Source organism: Hypanus sabinus, chromosome 12 (genome assembly GCF_030144855.1).
Source record: "Hypanus sabinus isolate sHypSab1 chromosome 12, sHypSab1.hap1, whole genome shotgun sequence".
Taxonomy (NCBI): domain Eukaryota; kingdom Metazoa; phylum Chordata; class Chondrichthyes; order Myliobatiformes; family Dasyatidae; genus Hypanus; species Hypanus sabinus.
In genome coordinates this window covers 98,183,283-98,197,312 of record NC_082717.1, presented here as the reverse complement: position 1 = coordinate 98,197,312, position 14,030 = coordinate 98,183,283, and the positions used below count along the sequence as shown (strand labels likewise).

Genomic DNA, 14,030 nt, shown 5'->3' with positions numbered 1-14,030 from the left:
AAAGTAAAATAAAGATTAGTATTTGCATGAACTTTTGTAATATACACGTAAGCTAAGATCACAACTCTTTGGTTTTTGTTTGTTGAAGAAAAGGAATAGAAATAGGTGGTTATTAAATTGGAGTCTGATGCTACAAGAATTTATTAAGGTACAAGATGTTAAGATATTAAAGGAAGTGACAATGTAATTGCTAACTGTTTAGATGCTGAATTGAATGCATAACTGTATTACTCTGTAGTGAAAAAAAACTCTTTTGTATTGTGTTAGATTCTGAAATCCTGTAAGACTCTGTATTAATTCATTTTTACCGGTGGTAAAAATATTAGAAGGAAGGGGGTGTTACGAATGTGCCGCAACTCTGAGGGGCCGAAGGGTACAAAGTAGCCCCCTCCTTTTTGAGAATTGCAAGATCGCTATTAATTTGGGTCTGGGACCCAGGAAATGAGAGAGAGACATGCAGAATCCACGAGGTTTGGAATGTGTCCTGGCCTCAGCGAAAACGGAGCCATTGATAACGGCTATTGTCTCTTGGAGACGGAATTGTGTATTGAGTACTGTACTATTCATTGAAACCCCTCAGGGGACAACCACAGTGGGCTGTTTGAGGGATTGCATCATCCCAACCTGATTGACATCTGAGACCCCGTGAGTAAGGATAAAAGAGGGTCTGGGGAACAACCCCTTCAGACACACCAGGAGAAACGCTGGAAATCCAGTGACAGCGTTTAATAGCGACAGCCGGTGGGGGGGCTCGTGTGCGTCCTTCCCTTGCCTGGGTTGGCGGGCTCACCACGGAAGAACGGCTTAGCTAAAGGAGAGGCCACAAGTGAACGGCCACACCAACGAGACTGATGGATTGAAATCATAAAAGGAAAATCGGCAAGTTTTTCTCCCAAATCCCTCTCTCTCTCCAACCATTGCAACCCCAGCGGTCTCCAAAGGCTGCAGCCTGCATGAACTGAGTGAACTTTATATTTCCATCAGACAATACATTATCCCCTAGACAACGATAGAGCTTATTTCTTATTGATTATTATTATACCCGCACTTTTAGATTTAGTATTGATGACGTATATTATCTGTATATTTGCATTGATATTACTTTTGTGTATTTTTACCAATAAATACTGTTAAAAATAGTATCATCAGACTTCAACGGACCTCTCTATCTTTGCTGGTAAGTGATCCAGTTACGGTGTTCGTAACAAGTGAAAGGGTTAATGTATGAGGAGTGTTTGATGGCTCAGGGCCTGTACTTACTGGAGTTTAGAAGAATGAGGGGATCTCATTGAAACCTTTGAATATTGAGGCCTAGATATAGTAGATGTTTAAAGGTGTTTTCTATAGTGGAGGAGTCTAGGACAAGAGGGTGCAGCCTCCGAATAGTAGCACATGGAGGAGTGAATTTCTTTAGTGAGAGGGTGGTGAATCTGTGGAATTCATTGCCACAGACAGCTGTGGAGGCTAAGGCTACGTCCACACTAGACCAGATAATTTTGAAAATGCCGGTTTTGCGTAAAAACAATAGGCGTCCACACTATGGGTTTTTAAAAATATCTCTATCCACATTGAAACGGAGATTTCGGCGAATCTGTTCCTGTGCATGCGCAGAACACATCTACCGAAAACAAGCGACATGTTTGGTGTTGAATCTCGCCGTAAAAGTGCGCATTTGTGTAGTTACAGATTAGAAAAACTTAAAACTTAAAACTTAAAACAGCTGTTGGCTTTCACGCAGGAGAACTTAAAAGTAAAAAAAAATACTGGAGCGTACGGAGGCAACCGACAGGGAGTTCATGGACAGATTGACCTGGCTGACGACGAACATTGAAAAACTGAATAACTCTGTTGCATTAATAAAGCACCTTGTTAAATGTATAAAACATGTCTGCATCAGTGTTATCTTGTATTTCCATACAATGTTACATTAGGCTGTTACACATCTATTGTCAGAGAAGTACTTGCATAAATAGGTAAACCACCTTCATAGGAGCAAGGACAGAAAACAGGGCAAAGTGAGTATACTTATTTATTCAGTAAGTTATGGGTCAAAGTGTTTGGTAAGTACATTTCTAACTCTTCTGGCTTCAGTTTTGTTGCCGTCTGTTCTGAAATTGTTAGGTTGCGTTCATGAAAACAATGAAATAGCGTGCTGCTGTCTGACAGTGTTTTCAGAAGTCTCCGGTTACCCCGTTCACACTGATCCCACCAATCTGGCGTTTTCAAAAATACACACTTTGGAGAGCGTTTCTGAAAAAGCTCTGGTTTCGGGGGACGAAAACGCTGTTTTAGTGTGGACGGAGGGTAAAAACGAAGAGAAAAAGCTTCAGTTATGGATTTATCCGGTGTAGTGTGGATGTAGCCTAAATCATTTAGTATATTTCTTACAGAGATTGATAGGTTCTTGATTAGTCAGTGTGTCAGAAGTGGGTAGAAGGCAGGAGAAAGATTGATCGTGATAATAAATCAGCCATGATGGAATGGCAGAGCAGATTCTGAGCCAAATGGCCTAATTCTCCTAATTCTTAATGGTCTTGAGGCAGGTGGACTGTTTGCAGATCTGTCCTGGTGTGGGGAATGAACTCAGCAGTGAACAGTGAGAGCAGTAGTCAGTGCCAGTGATCATCAATTGGGGTTCAACTCTCATCACTTTCTGTAAGGAGTTTGTACATTCTCCCTATTAGCATATGGGAGTTTTCTCCAGGTTTGGCTTTCATCCATGTTCCAAGGTTAAGGTTAGTAAGCAGTGTGTTGACAAATGCAGGCTGCCACAAGCACATCCTTATGTTTACACAAAACGAAGCATTTCATTGTATGTGTTGAAGTACATGGGACAACTGATGCCAATCTCTTTTCACTGCTCAGAAACCACTGCCTCAAGGAAGAAGGGTTAAACTTTAGACTCTTGACCCTTGGCAGTGACGTTAGGGATGTGGTGGAATGTCAAGATTTGATTTGATCATCTCAAAGGAGAGTAGGGAATTAAGCCAGCTATGCTTGTTGATGGTTATCCTAAAATCAAAAGGGCAACAACTGACTTATTTAGTTATTACTGGTTTTGGCCATCTCTTTGGAAAAATTGAAGCTTCATTTCTTGCCAAACCATAGAGGTTCAAGGTTCCAAAGTCGGTCATTGCTTAAAGTATTTTGGAATGCCCCAAGGCTCTGAAGAACAGTAGGGAAACGTAAACTTCTTGTTTTGTTTCTTTGCCTGATATGGGCCTGCTGATTTAAGTGCTCTGTTCTTTGTTGTAATGTCTAGAATTGGAAATATTGTCACATTATTTCCACAATAATGGCGCTGCTACAAGAAGGTAGCGTCAAGGCCATGCCGTTCTTGCTATTGCCATCAGGAAGGAGGTTCAAGAGCCTTTGGTCTTATACCATCAGGTTCAGGAACAGTTCTAACCCGTCGACCATCAGGCTGCTGTAATTTCACTCACCTCTGCATTAAACTGATTTCACTATCAATGGACTCGCTTTCAAGGACTCTGCAACACGTTCTCAGAGTCTTTAAAAAAATTATTGTATTTGCACAGTTTATCTTTTGGACATTGGTTGTTTGTCAGTCATTTGTGTGCAGCTTTTAATTAATTCTATTGTATTTTTTAAAGTGTGAATGCCTGCAAGAAAGTGAATCTGCGGGTAGCATGGGTGCCACGATAGTGTAGCAGTTAACGCAACGCTATTACAGCACGGGGTGTATTGTCCTGTGATTAGATTAGGATTAATCAGTTTGTCAAGGTGTTACTGGGCAACAGGGCCTACTCTGTGCTGTGTGGCTAAATATGGTGATGTGTATGTACTTTGATAATGAATTTATTTGATTATAAATTTACTTTATTGGTCTTTTCACCCTTCTCACAAACTAAATCAATGTTTTTTAAAGGTTCTTTTGAAGGATTTAGGAAGTGAGAACATGTGCTTGGCTCCAATGGCAGCTGCTGAGCATCTAACAACCTGCCTTTCTGAAGCAGTGCATCACATGGTTTGTCAGCTTGGCTTCGAGAGGGCAGACGGTGCAGATCTGGGCCACTTCGTGACCGTATCTGGGCAAGTCTGCTGGGAGACAATTACCAGTACACTACACATGTCAGACACAGGTAGCCTCTTGCATATTTATGATTTGCAAAACTTTGTAATGACACTGAGGAAAACTGATAATTCCATTCTGATTATTGTTACAGAAGAGCATAATCTGGATTATGTGGAAAGTGTGAGACAACTGGGACCTGTTTGTAAATCTGTCCATTCATATCTACTCTCACTCAGTGCAAAGCAATTCAAAGACCAGTATGATGTTTGGTTTAAGTGGACGGACAACTCAGAGGTAGAGAAAGCCAATAACTTGGTGATATTTTCATGACTGCCTTCAAGTGTTAATATCTCCCATTAGTTGAACGACGGTGTATTTGTGGGTCAGCTCTTTGCCTTCCCGATCTTGTTTCTTGCTTTGCTGGGTTATTCTGACTATTAATTTGTATTCTTGAAATGGCTTCCTTTTACCCAGTGCCTTGCTCGAGCTGCTGCATTGTGGTTGATGAGAAGAGAACGGTTGGGGGAAAAATAGCAGAGCACAGACACCATTATAGGTTTAGAATCCACTTCCTGAATAGTATTGATATTTTTGGACCCTTCTAAGGGAATTCATAGACGTAGAGATGACAGCACCAAAACAGGCCCTGCGACCCGTGTAGTCGGTTAATCTGCCTAGACCCTTTTGCCTGAATCCAGTCCATGGCCCCCCATACCTTTCTCATCCACACTCCTCCTAATATAACAATTGAACCTGATCCACCTCTTGCACTGGTAGCTCGCACCAACCCGTCAGTCTCCACTCAGTTCGCCCTTCACCTTTCACCGTAAACCTCTGACCTCTAGTTCTATTTTTGCTCACCCTGAGGGGTGGAAGCGGGGAGAAGTCTGCTTGCATTCACCTTGTCTATATCCTCAAAATTTTGTATACCTCTGGAAGATCTCCCTTCGTTTTCCTGCATTCTGATGGCCTTTGACTAATCCTACATTCTTCTCGTTCTTATTTGGCTCTGAAAGCCAGTTCTGCATTCAAAATGATCATGGCTGATGATACTCGGTTAAAGCCTTCATAGAAAAATAATCTCCATTTTCTCCTTCTCTTTTTCTATGTGTAGTATAAGTAGTTGCTCCCACATATCATAGCCTTGATACTTTCAAACTGGCTACAGGGTATCGTTTGACACAAAATACTCTGCAGATGCTGGTGTCAAAGCAACTCATACAACATGGAGGAACTCAGCAGGTTGGGTAGCATTTGTAGAAACAAACAGTCAACGTTTCAGGCTGAGATCCTTTGTCAGGACTGAAGAGGGAGGGGGCAGGGGCCCTATAAAGGGTTTGGGAAGGAGAAGGCTGGTAGGTGCCAGGTGAAAAACCAGTAAGGGGAAAGATTAAGGGGAGGGGATAGGCAGGAAAGGTGAAGGAGGAATGTAAGAGGAAAGCACTATTGATACTGAGAACGTATAAGTGTGCACACAGTTGTTTGATTGCTCAGTGAAACAATTGGGCCTCTTACACTCAGAAGTTTTCCATCTCTTTTCATAAAGACTTTCAAGTGTGCATGTGTTTTGTCTTGTCGGCCCCAGTTCATATCTCCCACATTGTAGCTTGTCCAGTGCATGCTGTTACTAACGTGACTCAGTAAAAATGTTTAATAATAATACTCTGTTGTCATTCTTGCTCCTCACATACATAACACTGGCAAATGGATTTCATTAAATGGTCGTCAGCATTGCTCTTTTCTTCATAATTGCAGTTGTTTATTGAAGTGTTTGAGGCCAGCAAGAGTTCACAACACACAGCCATAGCTCTCGGTTTGATGAAATTGACAGCATGCCTGGAACGAGCCTTGGGCAATGTAAGTAGCAATGTTAAGCTGTTTTTCTATTGTAGGGATAAGAGTGCAGTTGATTCCAGGTAATTGGGACCAGTATGTTTTGGCCCAATTAAGTGGCTGCCCCAATTAGCTGAAGTTTCATGGAAATAGTCAAAGTACTTTTTATTATCAAAGTATGTATAAATTATACAACCTCGAGATTCTTCTGCTTAACAGGTGACAAAGCAAGAAACCTGAAAACCCAATTTGAAAAAAAAGACCAATCCCCAACGTGCTGACAGAGAGGGAGAAAAAGGGGAAAAAAAACCCAAATTATATCAAGTCATAAAGCAAGTGTCACCATTCAGAGTGAAATTGAGTCCATAAACCGGAAGCTGAGAGCAGCTGGAGTAGGCCCATAGTCTCAGTCTTAGTCGTCAGTAAACAGTTAAAAAGGTAAAACAGTTAAAAAACAGTGGTAAAACAGTTAAAAAAGGACAAATTGCCATGTAACTGAATTTGAATCATGCATTTAAATGACATGCAGAACAAATTAGAATGCTGTTGGCGGTTATCCATCTTATCTAACAATGACAGGGAATTTACGCAGGCGGATGTTAAAGAGGAATCAACGTTACACTGGGTCAGTTCTACTCTGGATTTCAGAAGATGTCACAACTGGAATCTTCCTGGTTGTCGTGGATGACCATGACTACTTCTGTACCCTTTTGCTCTGCACAGTGCATTGCAGAGTTCCCTTCCTGGCTGTAGATCTCATCTACCCAGCCTACCATAGCTGACTTTGCATGCTAGGACAGGCATGGCCCTATCTCACTGGGAAATGACACCCACAGGCTACCCTCACCTGGTTTAGCCTGCCTGTTGAAGTGGTGTGCCGGATGTGGTTGCTGTCACATGCTAACAGCTACTTGGAGCTTCACGTGAGAACTGAGTATCACAGCTGAAGATGACTGTCAATACCTTCAAATCTTTGTCACTTTCTCTGCCGGCCGTTTCTGGCATCTCCAAGCGTGAATGCTTGAAACTGCTGTGAGCAAAACAGTTCTGAATTGTCTTCTGCTTATTTCTCACCAACTATCAGTACAAAGGTCACTGCTTTTTGAACTCAAACACATGCAACCGACACTATTTTAAAAACAATTCACACTAAGCATGATGTAGCGTTTAATGGCCACTCAAGTGCATGTGTCTGATTCTGGTTGTAAACTTTTCAGCAAAGTCTCCTGTCCCAATTCAGTGGCATAGTGTCCTAAATAAATGAAATAATCCGGGCAATTTTCTCGATTTGTTCTTTTCTTTAAGAGTTCTCCCAAATAAGTGCTTGCCCTGATGATCCGGTGGCCCACTTAACCAGAATCCACTGTACTTCCAGTTTTTCTGACTAAGGTGCAGTTAAAAAGGTTGCAGGAAACATTGGCCTTTTGATGCTCATTCTTTTCGATATCTAAAGGAAATAAGGGTTTGTTCCCAAGGTCGTCACTTATACCCCATTCCCAATTGCATTTGAAGTGAGCTGGATCATTTTAGAAACTAATTAAGAGTCACTTGGTACAGTGGAGAAACAAACTTGAATATAATGTGAGGAGGTTTCATTCCCTGAGAAAGTTTATAGTGGAGTTTGAACTTGTGAATTAGTTCTAGTCCTCTTAAAACAATTGCTAACATTGTATTTGCCTTCCTCACCACTGACTCAACCTGCAAACTAACTGTTAGGGAATTCTGCACGAGGACTCCCAAGTCCCTTCACGTTGCAGATTTTTGAATTTTCTCACCATTTAGAAAATAGTCTTCACCTTTTATTTCTTCTGTGAAGATGTATGACTAAATACTACCCAACACGGTATTCCATTTCCCATCTCTTTGCCTATTCTCCTCATCTAAGTCCTTCTGTAGCCTCTCTGACTCCTCAACACTACCTGCCCTTCCACCTATCTTCATATCGCCAGCAAATGTGGCCACAAAGCCATCAATTCCATCACCCAAATCACTGACATATAATGTAAAAAGAAGCAGCCTCAACACAGACCCTGTGGATAACCACCTGTCACCAGCAGCCAACCAGAAAAGGCTCCCTTTATTCCCACTGATCGGCCTCCTGCCAATCAGCTAATGCTCTGTACATCCTGGTATCTTTTCTGTAATGCTATGTGCTCATATATTGCTAAGCAGCCTTATATGTGGCACCTTCTGAAAATCAAAGTAGACAACATCCACCAATTCTCCTTTGTCTATCCTGTTTGTTATTTTCTCAAAGAATTCCAACAGATTTGTCAAGCAAGCTTTTCCCATCAGGAAACCATGCTGACTGCGGTCTTTTAATCATGGGACTCCAAGTACCCCAAAAACACATCTTTTAACTATAGACCCCAACACCTTCCTAACCACTGAGGTCAGACTAACTGGCCATTAACTTCCTTTCTTCTGCCTCTCTTCCTTGAAGAGTAGAGTGACGGTTGTAATTTTCTAGTCCTATAAAACCATGCCAGAAACCATTGATTCTTAAAAAATCATTACTAATCCCTCCACAATCTCTTCACCACCTCTTTTAGAACACTTGGGTGTAGGCCATTAGATCTTTCAGTTTCCCAAGTACCTCCCTAGTAATAGAAACTTAACTCTGCCCCCAAAACACTTGAACTTCCACAGTGAAGACTGATGCAAAGTACTTATTCAGATCATTCTCAATTTCCTTGTCCCCCATTTCTACCTCTCCAGCATTGTTTTCCAGTGGTCCGATATCTACTCTTGCCTCTCTTTTACACTTGTGTTACTTAAAGAAAGTTTCAGTATCCTCTTTAATACTATTTGCTAGCTTACCTTTGTATTCCATCTTTTCCTTACTGACTTTTTAGTTGCCTGCTGTTTGTTTTTAAAAAGCCTCGCAATCCTCTCAACATCCCACTATTTTTTTGCTCTATCATTACCCTCTCTTTGGCTTTTATGTTGGTTTAACTTTGATTGTCAGCCACTGTTGCATGATCCCGCCTTTAGAAGATTTCTGTGGGATATATCTATTCTGTCCCTTCCGAATTGCTCCCAGAAACTCCAGCCATTGCTGCTCTGCCATCATCCCTGCCACTGTCCTTTTCCAATCAATTCTGGCCAACTCCTCTCTCATGTCTCTATAATTCCCTTTATGTTACTGTAATACTGATATACCTGACTTTTGCTTCTCACATTGCAGGGTGAATTCTATCATTTTATTATTGCTGGTCGCTAAGGGTTCCTTTAGCTTGAGCTCTCTAATCAATTCCGGTTCATTGCACAATACTCAATCCAGAATAGCTGATCCCCTAGTCTGCTCAAGCATGAGCTGCTCTAAAAAGCCATCTTGTACGCATTCTACAAACTCCTCTCTTGGGATCCAGCACCAAACTGACTTTCCCAATCTGCCTGCATATTGAAGTCCCTCATGACTATCATAACGTGACCCTTTTGACAAGCATTTTCTATATCCTGTGGTAATTTGTAGACCACATCTTTGTCACTGTTTGGAGAACTATATATTGCTCCCACCTGGGTCTTTTTAACCCTTGCAGTTTTTTTTAGCTCTACCCACAACAATTCTTCACCTAATGATCCTATGTCATCTCTTTCTAAGGATTTGATCTAATTTTTTACCAACAGAGCCACCCCACCCCTCTACCTACCTACCTGCCTGTCCTTTTGATACAATGTGTATCCTTGGACATTAACGTCCCAGCTATAATTTTCTTTCAGCCAAGAGTCAATGATGCCCACAACATCATTCATGCTAACCTGTAACTGTGCTACAAGTTTATCAATCTTATTCCATATACTGTGTTCATTCCAATATAACACTTTCAGTCCTGTATTCTCCCTTTTTGATTCTGTTCCTTTTACATTGCAACTCATCCCATTGACTGCAATTGTGTTCCATCATCAGCCTGTCTTTGCTAGCAGTTTCACTACACACTTCCTCTGTTTGTAAACCAACTAACCCATGCTCAGTCCTATGACACTGCCAAAGTAGTACAAACTTTGCTGAACAGCTCAAGCAAACCTGCTCGCAGGATATTGCTCCTCCTCATGTTCAGGTGTAACTTGTTCCTTTCGTACAAGTCGTACCCCCTGTAGAAGAGATCCCAATGATCCAGAAATCTGAACCCTACCCCCTGCACCAATTCCTCAGCCACACATTCTTCTGCCAAATGCTCCTATTCTTGCCTTTGTTGGTGGATGGCATAAATTAATACCCTGACGGTCCTACTTTTCAGCTGTTTACCTAGCTCCATAAATTCTCTCTTCAGGACCTCCTCACCTTTCCTACCTTTGCCATTGGTGCCAATATGTACCAAGATACCTGGCTGCTCACTCTCCTTCTTTAGAATGCTGTCGACCCAGTCCGAGACATCCCTGACCCTGGCACTTGGGAGACGACACACCATCCGGGTGTCTCTATCGTGTCCACAGCATTTTGTTCCTATTCCTCTGACTATGGAATCTCCTATCACACTGCAGTCCTCTTCACCTCTCTGCTCTTCTGAGCCACAGAGCCAGACTCCGTGCCAGAGACCCATGGCTCCTCACGGTAGGTTGATGGTATCCAAAGTGGTATACGTACTACTGAGGGGAACAGCCACAGGGGGACTCTGCAATGGTTGTCCATTTCCCTTCCTTCTCCTTAGGTAGAAGAATAATGATGCAGAATAAAGTGAACTAGATTGAGGTCAAGAGTCCATCTTGTACCAACGATATAGGTAAAAAACGGGATGAGGTCCTACAAGGTGAATTTAGGGAGTTAGGAGATAAACTAAAAAGTAGGACCACAAAGGTAATAATCTCTGGATTGCTACCAGTGCCACGTGCTAGTCAGAGTAGAATTAGGAGGATATTTCAGATGAATACGTGGCTTGAAAAGTGGTGCAAGGGGGAGGGATTCAAATTTCTGGGGCATTGGAACCAGTTCTGGGGGAGGTGGGACCGGTATAAACAGGATGGTCTGCACCTGGGCTGTACTGGAACCAATGTCCTAGGGGGAGTGTTTGCTACTGCTGTTCAGGAGGCTTTAAACTAATGTGGCAGGGGGATGGGAACAAGTGCAGAGCGACGGGTGTAAAATGAGGGTTGAAGCAAAAAGTAGTAAAGTGAAAAGTAAAAGTGGCAGGCAGGCAAATCCAGGGCAAAAAGAAAAAAGAGGCACTTTTCAACATAATTGTATAGTGGCTAAGGCCTGAAGGCTTTGTGTGTCAATGTGAGGAGCATTTGTAACAAGGTGGATGAATTGAACGTGCAGATAGTTATTAATGAATATGATGTAGTTGTGATCACAAAGACATGGCTCCAGGGTGACCAAGGATGGGAGCTCAACATCCAGGGGTATTCAATATTCAGGAGGGATAGACAGGAAAGAAAAGGAGGTGGGTTAGCATTGCTGGTTAGAGAGGAGATTAACGCAATAGAAAGGAAGGACATTAGCCTGGAGGATGTGGAATCGATATAGGTAGAGCTGCATAACACTAAGGGGCAGAAAACGCTGGTGGGAGTTGTGTACAGGCCACCTAACAGTAGTAGTGAGGTTGGGGATGACATTAAACAGGAAATTAGAAATGTGTACAATAAAGGAACAGTAGTTATAATGGGTGACTTCAATCTACATATAGATTGGGTGAACCAAATTGGTAAGGGTGCTGAGGAAGAGGATTTCTTGGAATGTATGCCGGATGGTTTTCTGAATCAACATGTTGAGGAACCAACTAGAGAGCAGGCCATTCTAGATTGGGTATTGAGCAATCAGGAAGGATTAGTTAGCAATCTTGTCGTGCGAGGCCCCTTGGGTAAGAGTGACCATAATATGGTGGAATTCTTCATTAAGATGGAGAGTGACATAGTTAATTCAGAAACAAAGGTTCTGAACTTAAAGAAGGGTAACTTTGAAGGTATGAGGCGTGAATTAGCTAAGATAGACTGGCAAATGATACTGAAAGGGTTGACGGTGGATATGCAATGGCAAGCATTTAAAGATTGCATGGATGAACTACAACAATTGTTCATCCCAGTTTGGCAAAAGAATAAACCAGGGAAGGTAGTGCACCCGTGGCTGACAAGGGAAATTAGGGATAGTATCAAGTCCAAAGGAGAAACATATAAATTAGCAAAAAAAAAGCGGCACACCTGAGGACTGGGAGAAATTCAGAGACCAGCAGAGGAGGACAAAGGACTTAATTAGGAAAGGGAAAAAAGATTATGAGAGAAAGCTGGCAGGGAACATAAAAACTGACTGTAAAACACGCTGGAATTAAGGAGATTGAGAGGGGATCTGATTGAAACATATAAGATTATTAAGGGATTGGACAAGATAGAGGCAGGAAATATGTTCCAGATGCTGGGAGAGTCCAGTACCAGAGGGCATGGTTTGAGAATAACGGGTAGGTCATTTAGGAAAGAGTTAAGGAAAAACTTCTTCTCCCAGAGAGTTGTGGGGGTCTGGAATGCACTGCCTTGGAAGGTAGTGGAGGCCAATTCTCTGGATGCTTTCAAGAAGGAGCTAGATAGGTATCTTATGGATAGGGGAATCAAGGGATATGGGGACAAGGCAGGAACCGGGTATTGATAGTGAATGATCAGCCATGATCTCAAAATGGCGGTGCAGGCTCGAAGGGCCAAATGATCTACTTCTGCACCTATTTTCTATTGTCTATTAAAAGCTTTTATAGATACGTGAAAAGAAAAAGATTGGTCAAGACAAATGTAGGTCCTTTACAGTCAGAAACAGGTGAATTGATCATAGGGAACAAAGACATGGCAGACCAATTGAATAACTACTTTGGTTCTGTCTTCACTAAGGAGGACATAAATAATCTTCCGGAAATAGTAAGGGACCGAGGGTCTAGTGAGATGGAGGAACTGAGGGAAATACATGTTAGTAGGGAAGTGGTGTTAGGTAAATTGAAAGGCAGATAAATCCCCAGGGCTAGATGGTCTGCATCCCAGAGTGCTTAAGGAAGTAGCCCAAGAAATAGTGGATGCATTAGTGATCATTTTTCAAAACTCCTTAGATTCTGGATTAGTCCCTGAGACTTGGAGGGTGGCTAATGTAACCTCACTTTTTAAAAAAGGAGGGGGAGAGAAATCAGGGAATTATAGACTGGTTAGTCTGACATCGGTGGTGGGGAAAATGCTAGAGTTGGTTATCAAAGATGTGATAACAGCACATTTGGAAAGAGGTGAAATCATCAGACAAAGTCAGCATGGATTTGTGAAAGGCAAATCATGTCTGACGAATCTTATAGAATTTTTTGAAGATGTAACTAGTAGAGTGGATAGGGGAGAGCCAGTGGATGTGGTATATTTAGATTTTCAAAAGGCTTTTGACAAGGTCCCACACAGGAGATTAGTGTGCAAACTTAAAGCACACGGTATTGGGGTTATGGTATTGATGTGGATAGAGAACTGGTTGGCAGACAGGAAGCAAAGAGTGGGAGTAAACAGGACCTTTTCAGATTGGCAGGCAGTGACTAGTGGGGTACTGCAAGGCTCAGTGCTGGGACCCCAGTTGTTTACAATATATATTAATGATTTAGACGAGGGAATTAAATGCAGCATCTCCAAGTTTGCGGATGGCACGAAGCTGGGCGGCGGTGTTAGCTGTGAGGAGGATGCTAAGAGGATGCAGGGTGACTTGGATAGGTCAGGTGAGTGGGCAAATTCATGGCAGATGCAACTTAATGTGGATAAATGTGAGGTTATCTACTTTGGTTGCAAGAACAGGAAAACAGATTATTATCTGAATGGTGGCCGATTAGGAAAAGGGGAGATGCAACGAGACCTGGGTGTCATTGTACACCAGTCATTGAAGGTGGGCATGCAGGTACAGCAGGCAGTGAAAAAGGCAAATGGTATGTAGGCATTTATAGCAAAAGGATTTGAGTACAGGAGCAGGGAGGTTCTACTGCAGTTGTACAAGGCCTTGGTGAGACCACACCTAGAATATTGTGTGCAGTTTTGGTCCCCTAATCTGAGGAAAGACATTCTTGCCATAGAGGGAGTACAAAGAAGGTTCACCAGATTGATTCCTGGGATGGCAGGACTTTCATATGAAGAAAGACTGGATTGATTAGGCTTATACTCACTGGAATTTAGAAGATTGAGGGGGGATCTTATTGAAACATATAAAATTCTAAAGGGATTGGACATG

General features: G+C 42.2%; 1 protein-coding gene across 2 annotated transcripts in view; it reads left to right on the top strand.

Moving 5' to 3' along the window:
* Positions 1-14,030, top strand: part of LOC132403171 (endoplasmic reticulum membrane-associated RNA degradation protein-like) — a 70,669-nt gene that overhangs the window by 15,061 nt on the left and 41,578 nt on the right. For both annotated transcript variants that reach the window (XM_059986527.1, XM_059986526.1), the window contains exons 2-4: positions 3,890-4,103; positions 4,188-4,330; positions 5,792-5,893. In XM_059986527.1, the coding sequence (XP_059842510.1) occupies positions 3,920-4,103; positions 4,188-4,330; positions 5,792-5,893 (429 nt within the window). In that variant the 5' untranslated portion in view covers positions 3,890-3,919. The remainder of the gene's footprint in view (positions 1-3,889; positions 4,104-4,187; positions 4,331-5,791; positions 5,894-14,030) is intronic.